This window comes from Harpia harpyja, chromosome 15 (assembly GCF_026419915.1).
Source record: "Harpia harpyja isolate bHarHar1 chromosome 15, bHarHar1 primary haplotype, whole genome shotgun sequence".
Lineage (NCBI taxonomy): Eukaryota > Metazoa > Chordata > Aves > Accipitriformes > Accipitridae > Harpia > Harpia harpyja.
Genome location: NC_068954.1, coordinates 31,349,518 through 31,363,699, shown reverse-complemented (window position 1 = coordinate 31,363,699; position 14,182 = coordinate 31,349,518). Strand labels below are relative to the sequence as shown.

The 14,182-nt window shown below is 58.2% G+C and overlaps 1 protein-coding gene across 8 annotated transcripts in view; it reads right to left on the bottom strand.

Annotated features, from left to right (window-relative positions):
* The window catches only part of LRP1 (LDL receptor related protein 1), a 91,525-nt gene that overhangs the window by 57,940 nt on the left and 19,403 nt on the right, over positions 1–14,182 (bottom strand). For all 8 annotated transcript variants that reach the window (XR_008238541.1, XM_052810108.1, XM_052810109.1 and 5 more), the window contains 4 exons: positions 7,806–7,943; positions 5,209–5,328; positions 4,158–4,286; positions 3,619–3,882 (listed from right to left, as the gene is read on the bottom strand). Coding sequence is in view for 7 of the 8 variants with exons in the window: in XM_052810108.1 (XP_052666068.1) it covers positions 3,619–3,882; positions 4,158–4,286; positions 5,209–5,328; positions 7,806–7,943 (651 nt within the window). In the remaining variant the exon portion in view is untranslated. The remainder of the gene's footprint in view (positions 1–3,618; positions 3,883–4,157; positions 4,287–5,208; positions 5,329–7,805; positions 7,944–14,182) is intronic.

Sequence of the window (14,182 nt, the reverse complement as noted above, 5' to 3'; positions counted from 1 at the left end):
GCCAGCTCAGATCAACTGAGAAAATCATTGCCTGTGAAAAATGTCTACAGGCAGCGCGTATTTGGGAACCAAGGGACAGTCACCATGAAAAAGTGCATCAGTACTCAAGATTGCAGATAGAAAAAAGGGTTTAGCAGTGCAAGGACCGGGGGAAAAGCAAAGCTTCAGAGTACAGTTGGTCTTGCCAAGCCCTGTTAATAGCATTCATTTAACACATCTCCCACAACACAAGTGACACTAATCTCTCTGCAGGAAGGGAGCCGGGACAGAAAGGCAGGGAAGCAGGGCTGCTATGAGAGCCGGGCTGTGACATCTCACCAGCCCAGACCTACCCCTGACAGCTGGGGGCTGCTAATTTCCAGCCCTTCAGCATCAGTCTTCCCCCATCAGATGCCAACTCAAGCCCCATTAGCAGCAGGCACCAGGGAAGCCTGTCTCCTGCTGTTAGCAGATAATGCCATAAAGAAGCAAATAAAGAGGGAAACCACTAATTGGATTCACAGGTCTCTCCAGTGTCCTGACAGAGAGGAGCAGGGGAGTGACATTATCTCCTCAACACAACCCCCAGGATCAGAGCCAGGGCTGGGGAAAACTCATTTCTCCAACTTGTGCTCATGAACAAACCCTGCCCCATGAGGATGTTTCCTCACACATCTCCAACCCACAGCGATCCAGTCGAGGCCGTGCAGGCATGAACGCAGCCCCGCACCGGCAGCCGCCTGCCAAATACAGTGCAGAGCTGCACAGCCTGCCAGGAGCACACAGCAAAACTGTGTAAGGACCGTTCCCTTGGGAAATAGGAATAAAAAGCAACCAGTGCCACGTAGCCAACGAGCAGGTCGGGGCAGCCCGCTGCCATCCCCTCTGCACCCCAACCCGCTACAAACGGCACCGGCAGCACCCTCTGAGACGTGCCCCTACTGCAGGTCTCTGCCACCGTCCTCAAGGGAGGGCAGAGGCAGCAGCTCAGAGACGATTAACGGAGGGGGTGAATGGAGGCCCTTCATCACACCCTCCCCAGGCAGAAGAAAGATCTGCCAGGAGACACACAGGAGCCGTGTTCTTGCTCCTTCTGAGGTGTGTTGGATTGTTATTGCTAATCCAGTGTTTCCAGGCAGCACACATCTGTCCAGGCAGCACATACCCACCAGAGTGCAGTCTGCAGGGAAGGAGGCTAATGGCACGACCACACCACGAGCCCACGTCTTGGGGCTAAAAATCAGCGCCCAAGTGCGTGGTTGTGCTCTGCAGCCCAAACCCAAGGCTGTTTCATACTTCCCACCGGAGGAGGCACCCCTTTGCAGCTCCTTTGCAAGCAGCCTCCACCCAACAGCAGCAGGGACCATGCGCAGGAGCTGCTGGTCCCCACTTCCCTGTGGATGGGAACGCTCCCTTCATCCCCAGGCAAGGGCAGGTGCTTTCCCATCCAGGTCAGCTGAATTCCCCTCTTCCCACCCTGAGCTATCGCAACCGATCAGGAGGCCAAGGAAAGCAAGGCACCTTTTCTTGTTTGGACTTGAACACGCTCTTATTATGAGCTCCCTTCCCCTCGTGACCATAATTAAAAGGTCGTGTCTCAGATTAACTTTCTGGAGCTGGAGCAGCCCAAACAACCGCCCCAAAAGCCTGCCAGGCCAACAACCTCATCTGGGTATGGCGGAGGGGCTGTGGTCTGTGCTGCAGGTCCTGATCCTGCACTGACACCTCACCACCACTTGCTCATGGTCAGGATGGTTGCTCCTCCTGCAGCCACAATTCACGAGCCAGGTCACCGATCCCTGGGGCTGCTGCACCCTCAGCCTCACGCCGTCCACAGCCAGGTGAAGGCACCCCAGAAAGCTCGGGGCCCCCCCAGCGTGGGGATGTGGCTGTGGAAAGTCACCTGGGCTGACTTCAGGAACACCCCAAAACCTCCCACTCAAATCCCAGCAGTTCCCCTTCCCCTGGGCCAACCTGCAGCTCACAGCTCACGTGCCGTCCACGAATCACAGCCTCCACTGCAGCTCCCAGCTGCAGGAAATTACAACGTTAAAACTAAGCTTGATGGGAAGAAGGGCGCAGCCAGAGCTTTACACGATGCTGCTGTCTGCTCCTCCCGTGAACTATGGGCAGACCACAACTCAGCCTGAGGAAGCCTTAAGAGAGGAGCCAGAAGGAGCACGTAAAAGCAGACCTCCTTAAACACTGGGGGGGGAGCGGAGAGCAGAGCCGGGTCCTGTCCTGCCTAATGTCAGGCTATCGCCTGCAAGAGCAAAGGGTGAGGCCTCTCCCTAAAAATACACACTGCCCTAAAAATACACAGTGCAAGCTTAAATTAACCATGCTGCACACACCCTCGGCAGGGCACAGCGGCTGGAGCCTTCTGAACCCCGGCCCCAACGCAGCCCAAGGGGCGGCAGGGGCCCGCAGGTCCCCGGCTCGCACCCCACGCTTCAGCCAGAGCCTCGGCCGGTTCCCCCTTGGCAGCCGGGCACCGCGACATTGCCCTTGGCAGAGAAACGCCCTCGGCTCTGAGATCCAACTGAGACCTTTACTCATTTGCAAAGATCAGTTCATACATGTTCAACTAATTTGCTAGGTTAGCTATTGCTCATCGCGTAACAACACCCGCGTCTGTGGAAGAAGGGGATCCCTCTTGCATCAGGCAGCGCACAGTCTCCCCCTGGAAGCACCCCTAACTTCAGGGGGCAAAAGACAGTGGGAGGATGACGCCAGGGAATCTAAGGGCTGCAAAACCTGACGGAGATGCACTGCAAACCCCAGGTACCCCCAATTCCACCCTGACTCGCTTGGTCTGTGGTTTCAAAGGATAAAATCAGTGACAGCACAGCACTGGGAGCAGTTTCCCACATCCTGGCTGGACGGCTACGGCACCCACCCACCTCCCCTCTCGGGGGGACCTCGCCAACCCCACTGCTCTGCACCTGCGAGAGCACGCAAGAAAGGTGCCTGGAAGCCCACGGCTTCTGCCGGGACCCCTCACTGGGCAGAGGCTCTCAGGAGAGCAGGCATGGACACGGGCCTGAGTCAAAGAGCACCAAAATCCCAGCGAGTAACTCTCCTTCCCATGCTGACTGCTGAACTGGGACCAGCAAGCCCAAACGGGAGACGGAGCTGTCACCACAATCATTACAGCCGGGAAGACACAAGTGGAACGAAACCACCATTTGCCGCTTACGCCGGTGACTCATGCAGCCGCCCGATGGGAGGCACTTTTTTGTCGGGATTCTGTTCTCAGTCACTACTTGGGGTGGGGACCAATGCCTGGTTTGGCAAGGGAAACACAGGGTGAAAACCAAAAGAGGAAGCAATGAGAATTGCCGTCCCGGAACCTGCTACACAGGTACCATCTCCATTCCTCACTGTATCGTTTTTCCTCATACGCTCACACAAAGAAACCACAAAACTTGCTAGAAATAATAAAAGGGAAGGAGAAGGAAAGCCAAAAGCTATGTTTGTGCCGAAGACTTGGTGCCTGGTCCTGTGGAAAGCTGCCTCCTACCAAAATACACCCCTGCTTCACCCACCGCTGGCTGGAGATGCTCAGGCTGTCAAAAGGAGATGGAGACTGGGGGAGCAAGGACTGGGAGCAAGGTCCAAAGGGGAGCAGGCACTCACGGTGTAAGCTGAGGGAGATGTTGATGGAGCGCTCTTCCACGAAGCCCTTCAGGTTGGGGATCTTGGCACACTTGAGGATGGTCTGGGAGGCACTGTCACCCACGTGAACCCAGCACACCGTGTCTTCAATGTAGTTGAAGTCCATGGCCGTGGTCTGCTTGGCGCTGGTGGGGGTGATGTTGGGCACAGGGGCTCCGCTCAGGTAGGTGGCCAGGATGTTCTGGGAGTTGGCAATGAGCAGCACAGGAGGGCGATCCACGGGTTCTGGCAGGGAAAGGACGGGAGAAGGGTGGTCATGGCAGAGCACCTGAAGCTCATGGCTGCAACGCCGTATCAGCCTGCAGCCCGGCCCTTCTGCTCCAGTGAAAACAAGACCGCGACATGCAGCCCAACAGGGGCAAGGACGTGGTAGCACAGGACAGTCCTCAGGGAAGAGCACCCTGAAGTGAAGAACCAGGGGCAGGGGTACACATACGGCAGGAGGCCATGGTTTGCAGAGCTGCCCAGAAGCAACACACTCCTCCTGTCAAGGATCTCACCATTCTTGGCTTTGCAGGATCTGTTATCAGGCTGCAAGAGGTATCCTTCAACACAGCTGCATGTGTAGGAGCCCTCTGTGTTGGTGCATGTCTGGCTGCAGGTCCCGTAGACGGTGCATTCATCAAAGTCTGGAAAAGAAGACAAAAACTCCATGGTTTGGACTAGCAAACATCTCTCCTTAGCTGCCTTAAGAGGGAACAAAGGCTCCGCCTTTTCTCCAAGGCAGAGCTGCAGGGGAGGGTATGATCCCCAAGCTGAAGGGACCATCACAACAGCCTCCAGAGGAATACCTGGCCAACATCACCTCTTGACACCTGCGGGCAGCCCCCAGCTTTCTGCTCCAGCATCAGCAGCAAGGCAGCAAAAGGACAATCCCTGCCTCACAGCTGAGCCTTTTCAAGGCCTAATTATCCACTGCCCCTCCCCCCCACTCTGCAAAATCTGCACCTCAATTTCCAGTCTGAATTTCTCTAATCTTTAGCTTCCAAACCCCTGGCTTGCATGGTGCTCTTTCTTCTGCTAGATGAAAGAGCAGTCTCCACCAGAGAGCTCTTGCCCCCAGAGATGCGTGCAGGCGCTGATAAAGGCCCCTTTCACCTCTGCTCAGATAAATGAAAGAGACAGAGCCGCTGCAATCTCTCACTTCAAGACTTGTTTCCAGGCGTCACATTGATCTGATCACTCCTCGCTGACCCTCTCCTATTTTCCAGCATCCTCTCTGAGGCACGGACACCAAGAGCACGTACAAGCCCAGCAATGGCCCCTGACTCCGTACACAAAGGCAAAGCCTTTTCCTTACTCCCTCCCAATAGTCCTCACTCGGGCTTTCAGGAGCTGCATCCACGTAACGGCCCCACGGCAGCAGGGAGGCAGAGTCCCGTCCCGTCAGCCCCATGTTCCCCCGTGAAGGTCAGGGTCTGCCGAGCCCCGAGTCCCTTTGGCCACAGGGCCGAGCCCCAGCACTGCTGCCGCGACGGCGGCATCGGCCACAGCCCAGAGAAGCCGCCAGCACCATGCTGGGGGTGACGGCTCTGCCCACTCCGTACCGACCTTTGCAGCTCCTCCTGTCCTCGGCCAGCTGGAAGGAGTTGTTGCAGTAGCAGGCTGGTCCACTCAGCGTCGGCACACAGTGGTGCTGGCAGGCCAGGGCCGTGCAGTTTGCTAATTGTTCTGAGGAAACAGAGAAGATGAAGGAGAGAGGATGTCACCGATGTGCAAGCAGGGACACACGGGTGAGGGACAGGATGGACGCCCGGGCCCCAGTGCTGAGTGAAGGAGACCCCCAGGCACCCCACCAGGCTTTGCTGGGGACGCTGTCCCCAGTGTTTGCTCCACGCTGTCCCCCTGCTCCCTGGTGGGGAAGGAAGGACCCAGACCCTCAGCAGAGGGAGGGGAAACCGTAACGGATACACGGATACATGGCTGCTCCACGAGAGGGGGGTCTGAGCAGCCCCAACCGTCCCCCAAAGCTGCTGACTCAACACTGCTTCCCACTGGGAGCCTGTTGTGGCCACCTCCAGCCAAGACCCAGCGCTCCTCACGCAGGAGAACGGTACGGGACTCGGCTCCGGCGTACCCCGGGGGACACGGATCGCAGAGAGACTTCAGGGCGAGCTTATCCTCCACGTCCTCTCTGCAGCAACTTCCCTCTAACCAGGGCTGCAGGCAGCCCGGGGACTGCTCCACGCCAGAGATGCTGCGGTGCAGGCGGCGGAGGAGCGCTCCGGCAGGCGGTCAGCTGCCAGACGCGCTGGAGAGCCCGGAGCTCGCAGCCGCCCGTGCCCCTGCAGAGGCAGCACCATCCCAGGGCCAGCGCCAGGGTCAGGATCAGGATCAGGGTCAGGGCCAGGGTCGGGCAGCCCCGGGGCGAAGCTGGGACCAGAGATGCGGCCGCCCGGCTCACCGCCTCCCGCAGCTTCATTTCCATTAGCGGTCGTCATAAACACCAATAAAGCCCCAACCTGCCCAGTGCTGCCAATAGGCGGGGGGAGGCCAGGGCTGCCCGCCTCGCTCCGTTTGATAAACAGCAGCAGCCTCCAACTTCATCAAGGTCATTTAGCAATGGGCCTCCTCAGCCTGCTGTGAGGGACGCGCTGTCAGCCCTTTCCTGGGGGGTTGGTTTACATTGGGTTTTATTTTCTTCCCTCCTCTACTCGCCCTGCCCGACCGGTCACTCGGGTGCTCAGAGGGCATTGAACTGGGTCCCAGCAAATCTGCTGTCGAAGGGAAACCGCAGCCTCCCAGCCACGAGCCTCTCTGAACAAAAACCATCCGGCCCTTTCCACGTCCTCCTCCGCAGCTAGGGCCGGACAGGGAAGCAGTGCCCAGGCGCTGCAAAAATCCTGCCCCCCGCATGTGGAACCATTTAATAAGCCAGGCAGGGCCCAGCCGAGCTGTTTACAGGGTTTATCGGCTTTGGCAGGCCCAGCTATCCATTTCAGATTCTTATCTCTCAGCTAAAGCACCGCATGCATCTAAAAAAAAGAAAAACCCCCAAGAATGCCGGGTCTGCAGCAGGGGGACGATGGGGTGAGTTTCAGCACAGAGGCTCCCATGGCATTTCCACCTCTGTGAATGTCTGCAAGGGCAGCAGAGGCTCCCCGGTGCGTCTCCGCATCGGCAGTTCTGCGGGACAAACCTCCCACCCACCGCAGAGGGAGCGGGCAGGGGGGACCTCACGTCCGACACAAGCGCTGGCACGGGCTTATGTCCCCAACGTGCTGAAACCTGCGAGCAGCAACTGTCCTGACACGGCACCTGGCCGCACCCAGCCCTCGCCTCGTGTGTGCTGGTCACGTGCTGCCCAGCTGTGAAAAATCAGATCCCACTTAAGTAACGAGAACCGTTTAGCGAAATATTAATTGTCAGCTCGGGCACAGCTGCAGAAGCCGCCCCGGGCTTCTCCCGCAGGAGCCGGGCAGCGGAGAGGAGCTCCGTCCCAGCTGCGGGGCCGGGTGGGAGGGAGCCCTTTGGGGCAGGGTGTCCCACACCTGGTTCAGGCTGAGCAGGGCAGGAGCCCTCCGCCGCAGGCAGAGGAAGGGCTGGGGAGAAAAGCACGTTCCCTGCTCGCCCAGAGTCTGCAGAGACCCAGCTCCAAGGGTCAGCTCAGGACACGCGTTTCTGAGCGACTAATCTGCGCACCAGCAAGCCGGCACACACTGATTTAGGGAGAGTTTTCCAGCAGGATTAGCAACCGGGGACAGGCCAGGAGGGGGGACAAAGCTCCTGGAAATTAGTAAAAAAACATACTGGTATCTCTTATCTGAACCAGAACCCCAGCCCTCCAAGCTTTTAAACCCAGGAGACAATGCAGCTATTTAATGGCCCGCAGGCTCAGGAATGATGGGCATTTCACTTGCAAGCGGCTCTGGCTAATCTCTGGATCTGCGACCGGCCAGCCCGGCGCTGAGCTGCCCAGCACTGGCTGCACTCGGCCGGGAGAGGGGAGCACGGAGCGCGGTGACACCGGCGGAAAGCTCTTAAAACCAATGTGGGGCTCGCACCGTAGAGGCAAAAAAACAGGGACAAACAGGGACCTCGTGACTCTTACCATGGCGGGGGAGGAAAGGAGGCAAGGGCAGTATCTCGTGGGGCAGCCCCCGCTACCCGCAGCCCCTCGTTGACCACCACCACCCCCAGACACCTACCCCGACAGTGCGGCCCCTCGTCGGAGCCGTCGAAGCAGTCATGGAGCCCATTGCACAGTTTGCTCATGTGAATGCACAGCTCCGTGCCCAGACAGTTGTGCTCGTTGGGCTGGCATCGAGACACCTTGCTCTGAGGACCTGCAAGACAGCAAAAGCAGAACTGTCACCAAAGGGAGAGCATGACAGCTCTGCAACCCCATCGCCTGGAGGAAAGACCCAAAACCTCAAGGGAACTCTCAGCTCCCCCCTCGTTGCTCTGCCATGGCTCTCCAGCAGTGACCATCACCTGCTGGACATGGCCTCGCACAGTGAGATTTCAGGTAAAAGCTCTGAAGGCAGACACAGGGGTTCAGGGAACCTCACATTCCCCAGCATGCTGGCGGGAACATTTTTGCAGTAGCTGACACCAGGCAAGCACCACGCCGGTAGCAAGTCTGTGAACGCGCTTTGATTCCCTCTGCCCAGGCGTATGTTAAATCCTCCTTGGTTTGGATTCCCCTGCCCGGCACGCGCCCCAGAGCAAAAGGTCCCCTAGCAAGGCTAGTCCCAAATCCTCTTGGCTCCCATGGCAGCTCGAGCCCAGAAAAGGCCACCAGAAAAGGCTCAAACCAGGCTCTGCCCCCTCCAGCTAGCATCCCTGGCTCTCCCTGGAGGAGACATTAACCGACACTGGATTTCCCTTTCAAAGCAGGTGGGACCACTGCGGGCACTGCTCCCCGGGGAGGAAAAGCACGACCCATCCGGAGTGAACTTTCCCTTTTCCATTGCCTCTGCAGCGCGTGGCCCAAGCAGGAGCATCGTGTGAAAAGGAAGGAGACCCGGAGCAGCTGGGGTGGATGGGGACCCTCTGCCCAGCCCCAGAGACCGCTGTCGGTGGCCACGTGCCCACCCTTGGGGAAGAGCCGGGTTGACGGGCTGGGATCCCAGGAAGAAGGTGACTCCGGACCTCAGCAGCCCTAGACTCCCTGTTTCAAGCTCCCGTGGGTCACATCCACTCCGGGCTGCCTGGACGCACACACGACTCTGGGCACCCCTCACTGCTGGGAGGGCCAGGGGCACGTGGGGTCAGGCAGCGCCGAGCACCCCAAGCACAGCCGCCCCGGGTTCCCGCTGCCCCAAGCACTCCCTCGGGTGCCAGCATGCTCTTTGTTAAGAGGCTGCTGTGCAGGCAGGCTTGTGGGGGGTCGTTAAGAACCAGGGCTACGCAACACAAGGAGACTTAATCTCCATTATTAACTAGAAAAATTACAAAGGAAGCAAGGCTTTATTTTTAAGCTTCTCTGAAAAGAAGCATGGCATTGAGACAAACAACAAAATACACCATAAATCGATTAACATCCTGAAACCCCGTTAAAAGCTCCACTGATGTCCTGGCTCCAGCACTGCTTCACCCTGGGCTGGAAGGCAGCTGCCTGGGGGTGACGCACTGATGGCAAGCCCTGGCACTGCACTGGCACAGCACGGGCTCGGCGTCAGCGGCCCACCAGCACGGCACATGGACCAGAGAGCTCTGCAAAGCCCGACTCCTCTCCGCAGGCTCTCCTCTCCTCCCTGGCCCCAAACCTAAGTTTCGCTTTAGGGCTGAATACGCAGCGTTTCGCCAGCTCTCGCTGGAGCCACCAACACGCCTCTGCTGAGTCAACGGCAGCACGCAAGCGAAATACTAAAATCCCATTTTACGAGGAGACAGTGGCTGTTTACGCCTTGCCCACATCAGCAGGGCAGGCAGCACATCAGCCCCACTGCAGCAGGAATGGTGGCAGAAATAGCTCCCCGAGCTCCCCACGGACCACCCTGTCCTTTGCAGCAGGCGAAGCGCCAGGTGAGCACCGAGAAGGGCACCTGCACCACATCACACGCCGAGCACTTTGTCCAGGCACAGTCCCGTTTTAGACAGCTATTGAGACCAGCAGTCACCTTCATCTAAGACTCTACTGATGGAGTTTGTCCTAAATAAGCTTAAACTCTCCTTGGAGAGGAGCGTTACATCACGCGAAGCTTGCAGGGTCCAGCCCAGCGCTCTGTGTGCCAGCACATGCTCATCCAGCGCAGTTCCTGCCCCGCCAACATGCTCCCGGCCAGCAAGGGCTCAGTTTCACTCCCTGCGAGCTGTCACTGCCGAGCTACACTAGACATGCTTTTAACCTTAATCCTCAGGCTCCCAGCAGGTGCTGCTCCAGTGGGGGCTAAAGGCTCTCAGCAGCACACTGGCTGTGGAAGGGGGACTGCAAACCCCAGGGGAGGAATGCTGGGACCACAAACACCCCAGGCAGGTGGGGGTAGCCCTGGCTCTTGCCTCCAGCCCAGCAGCTCAACCCCACCCCAGGGCTGCACTGACGCTTCTCCCTCAGCCTCATCTCCCACCGCCCCGCTGCCATCCCTGCGCCGCGGCCCGCTGTTGGCAGCACGCAGTTGGCATAACTAATGGGAGACTGAGGTTAAAGCCTGGGGGTGGCTCCTCTCGGAGGCTTCTCCAATTTAGCCTGAGCCCCTTCTGCAGGAGGCAGCTGTGGGGGCACTGCCCCAGGGACAGGCAGGGCTCGCGCTGCCTGCGCTGCCTGCATGCCCCACAGCTCAGCCGGCAGCAAGGAGGGCGATGGCGGAGGAGCCCATCTCGCTCCGCTGGGCAAGGACCGAGGGGAGTTTGGACGAGGGATGGACAGGACCTGCTGGCTCCAACCCCATGGTTCTCCTGACCCTGCACAAGACCCCTCAGCACGTCCCAGGCAGACGCCTTTGCACACCCATCCCTCCGTCCCCCATCCTCCAGACTATGAAACAGCAAATTGCTACTCGAGGAGCAGATGGAGCAGGCTGGGTTTCTCCTCTGCCCCTCCCAAACGCACCAAAGCCTTTGCAGAACTAAAGTCCCGCAGGACATCTTCAACAAGCCGCCCCACAGCCCGGCACGCTGCTGCTCCTGCAGAGATGCGCGGGAGGTTCCCACAGCAGAAGCAGCCCACGAAATCCGCTGCTAAGAGCACACAAACACCACACCTTGCAGAAAGGTTCCCCAACCTGCCACGGTGAAACCTTCATCCCCTTTCATTTGTTCGTTTTGTGCGAAGTGACTAACTCTGGGCTGTTGACACACGCGTGCCCCTTCTTGCACAAGGGGTGCCCAAAGAACAGAAATCTAATGGGCTCCAGATTCCAGATCACTCCCCTGCACACAGGCTGCATGTCAAACATGTTCCAGTATGTTTCCAGTTAGCCGACTGGCTTGGCACTGGGGCGATGGGCTCCTCCAGGATGGGCGGATATGGAGCTCAGGACGCCTGGGCTCTGTCACAGCCATCACGGACGGGGGTTTCTCCTCTTTCCCAGCCCCAGTCCAGGGCACCCAGCAGACAATTCCCAGGAGAACTTCTTACCAGGTGCCACTTTCACAACTTTTGTTTTTCACAGGGGGTTGAACAACAGTGCTATCTGGGCACCGAGTAATTGCAAATTAAGGGTTAATTAAGTAATACCGATATACGGGCCCAAAATGAAGGCACTGAAATAAAGTGCACAGTTCGTCAGTCAAAACTGATCTGCCGTGTCCATTATTCCCCTGCAAAGAGCCTGGATCAAACTACTTATCACAAACAGGGCAGGATTAATCTATGAGCCACTTTGTTTGCTTTTGACTGTGTTGGCACACTAATAAATGAGCCAATTTATTACATGTGACAAGCTTGTGGTACACCCCAAGGAGCTGAATTAGACAGGAATTTTTAACCTCTAAAACCCACTTGGAAAAAAAAAAAAGAAGGAAAGAGAAGCAATGCTTCCTCCTGTAAATGTAGCCTGTAGTTGATTTGGCAACAGCCCAAAGAGACACAGACATGGGGGAACGCGACAAGGGGACAGGCAGGAGGAGCTGGGAGCGGGACAGTCCCGCTCACCCCACCGGTACGGACAGCAGTGCCAGCAGCTGAGCACCGGCAGAGCTCAGGCAGGGAAGCTCCTGTTGTTGCCTCCCAGCTGCGCCCGGCGCCAGCGCTGCAGGAGGAGAGCAAAGGCTTTGCAGGCGACGGGCTCGCTCGAGATGCATCTGAACCCGAGCAGGGCCACGCCATTGAGAGATCCAGCACCGGGCGAGTGCGGCAAGACAAGGGATTTGAGACCTGCCGAACCCTCAGACCGATGAACCGTTTGATGCTGAATCCTCGCAAACGTCCAAGCGACCGAAGATCGCAGACCTGCAGATTCATCTGCAGCGAAGCAAACGGTGCAACTGTCGCGTGGCTGGAGAAACACACGCCGGCAGCTCGGCTGTCCGGCTCGTGGGCAAACCCCAGCCTGGCCAGGGCACCCAGCTGAGCTGGGAGAGCTCCAGGCAGGACGCCAGCCAGGATGCAGCGGCCAGACGATGGCCGTAGCTCAGCCACGGCAAATTCATTTCTCAGAGACCCTCATCTCCTTTGATCTTCAACAGGATGGAGGCTCTTGTCCAAGTTTTTTTCCCCCCAGGAAAGCTCCATGGAGTGAAAAACCAACGGACTGGGCAAGAACCGGGTACAAGGCACTCACGCAGACACAAGTGCAGCACTGAGCTTGGAAAGGGAACTCTTCCTATTCTCAGCTAACACGTAAGCAAAGCCAGCAAATACTTAAAAGGATTCCCCAGGGAGGAAAACCTCACGTATAATACACAGCATTTCAAGAGACTCTGACATGAGTACATTAGTGCAATGTAAATAACCCTGCCGCGCTGCTGGGGCGCGAAAGGGTGCACCAAGCAGCATGCAAGAGCTGCGTTTGCAGCCTGGTCTTAAAAAAAAGAGATTAATAAAAGTCATTCTCTTCCTGCCAAAAAGATAAGGAGGATGAGAGCCTGCTGGAAGCCCCGGTGCCGAAGTGGCGTGAGAAAAGCTTGCCTGGCAATCCTGGTGATACCGGGCTCCGTGCCCTGCGTGTGCTGACAGGTCACACTCCACTCGCGCGAGCCTGGGCAGGAGCAGGCAGGCAGCAGGCAGCAACCTCCATTCATAACCCCTGCCCATGCGAAAGGCACGGATGGGCGCGGGTGAGCGCCAGGTCAGACGTGCCCCAGCACCGCAGCAAACACTGCCCAGCCACTGGTGCGGAGGAGCCAGCAGCGATGGCTGCTGACCCCAACCTCCACGTCCCGGAGGGTGCAGCATCCTTCTGGCTCCCTCCTGGTGCTCCCCAGGCTAACGCGGTCTTGGGGCTTGAAGCGGGAACTTGGGGAAGGTGAGCAGAGACCCTTGGAAAGGTCAAGCCCTTCCAGGTCCCCAAACTGCAGCAGTCGATTCTGAAGCTGGGGAGGGAACCGCTCCCCAGGAAAAGAGCGTTTCCAAAGTTTTAGGGTCTGCGGTGGTGATGGAAACTCATGGACTCTGTCCCACATGCAGCGGCAGGGCGAGGAGAGAGGACATGCTGGGCTTTGGTCTGTGCCTCGCAAGAGGCTCCCACTTGCCTGTCCTGGAAGGGCCGAGCACGTACTGAGGGGCACATGGTTAGCGGGGGTCCCGCACCCCCCCCGGGGAACAAGCCTCCCCCCTCCAGCAGGAGCTGTGGGTGCTCGAGCCCTCAGGGGACTCTGAGCAAACCTGAGAGCATCTTCCTACCTCACCCCCCCCCAAGGCCACAACTGCTGCATGGACAGACACAAGGTGCATCCGCAGAATGGCCGGACACTGCTCCCAGCACCCGCGTGGTGCCGGAGCAGGGATCGGGGAGGGGCCGGGCGGGCAGCGGTGGGGGATGCTCACAGCCCCGCTGCAGAGGACACTGATGCTTTCCAGCTCCTGCCGGGGTGGCAGCAGCCGGAACAGGCAGCGGCTCTGCCTTCCCTGTCCAGGGGGGAGACTCTGCCAGCCCCCACCAGCGGTGCCTTCGCAGGGAAGAAAGAGGAAGAAGGAGAAGAGGGAAAAGTATCCAAGGGGTTCATTTTCCGTTCACCTGTCCGTATGGATGGGGGGGGCGATGAAGCGAGCGCAGACACGCACAGCAAGCAGAATACGTCAATCAGGACGGATTTCTTCCAGCCAGGGAAGGGCCTCTGAGTCCTCCCGCAGTAATTTTCCAGGGCTGCTGATTGACTGGAGCCAGACAGCCCATCCCAGCCCCCTCATCCCTCCCACGGAGGGGACGGTTGCATCATTTTGCCTTAAGAAATAAATAACCCCGGTGCCGAACCAGAAACTGCTTTGGAGGAGACCTTTATGCCAAGTACAGCATGAAGCAGGAGTCTGGGAAGGATCTCTGGGCCAGAGGATGAGAGGATTTTGCTGGTCACTGGTGAGCAGTGGCAGGGATGAACCAGGCTGTGGCTGTCCTGCAGACCCAGCATCAAAAGGCTGCTTTCCTGACACAGTAAAACAACCCAATGAGGCTGATCCTGTGAGGCAACAAGGGCAGCACAG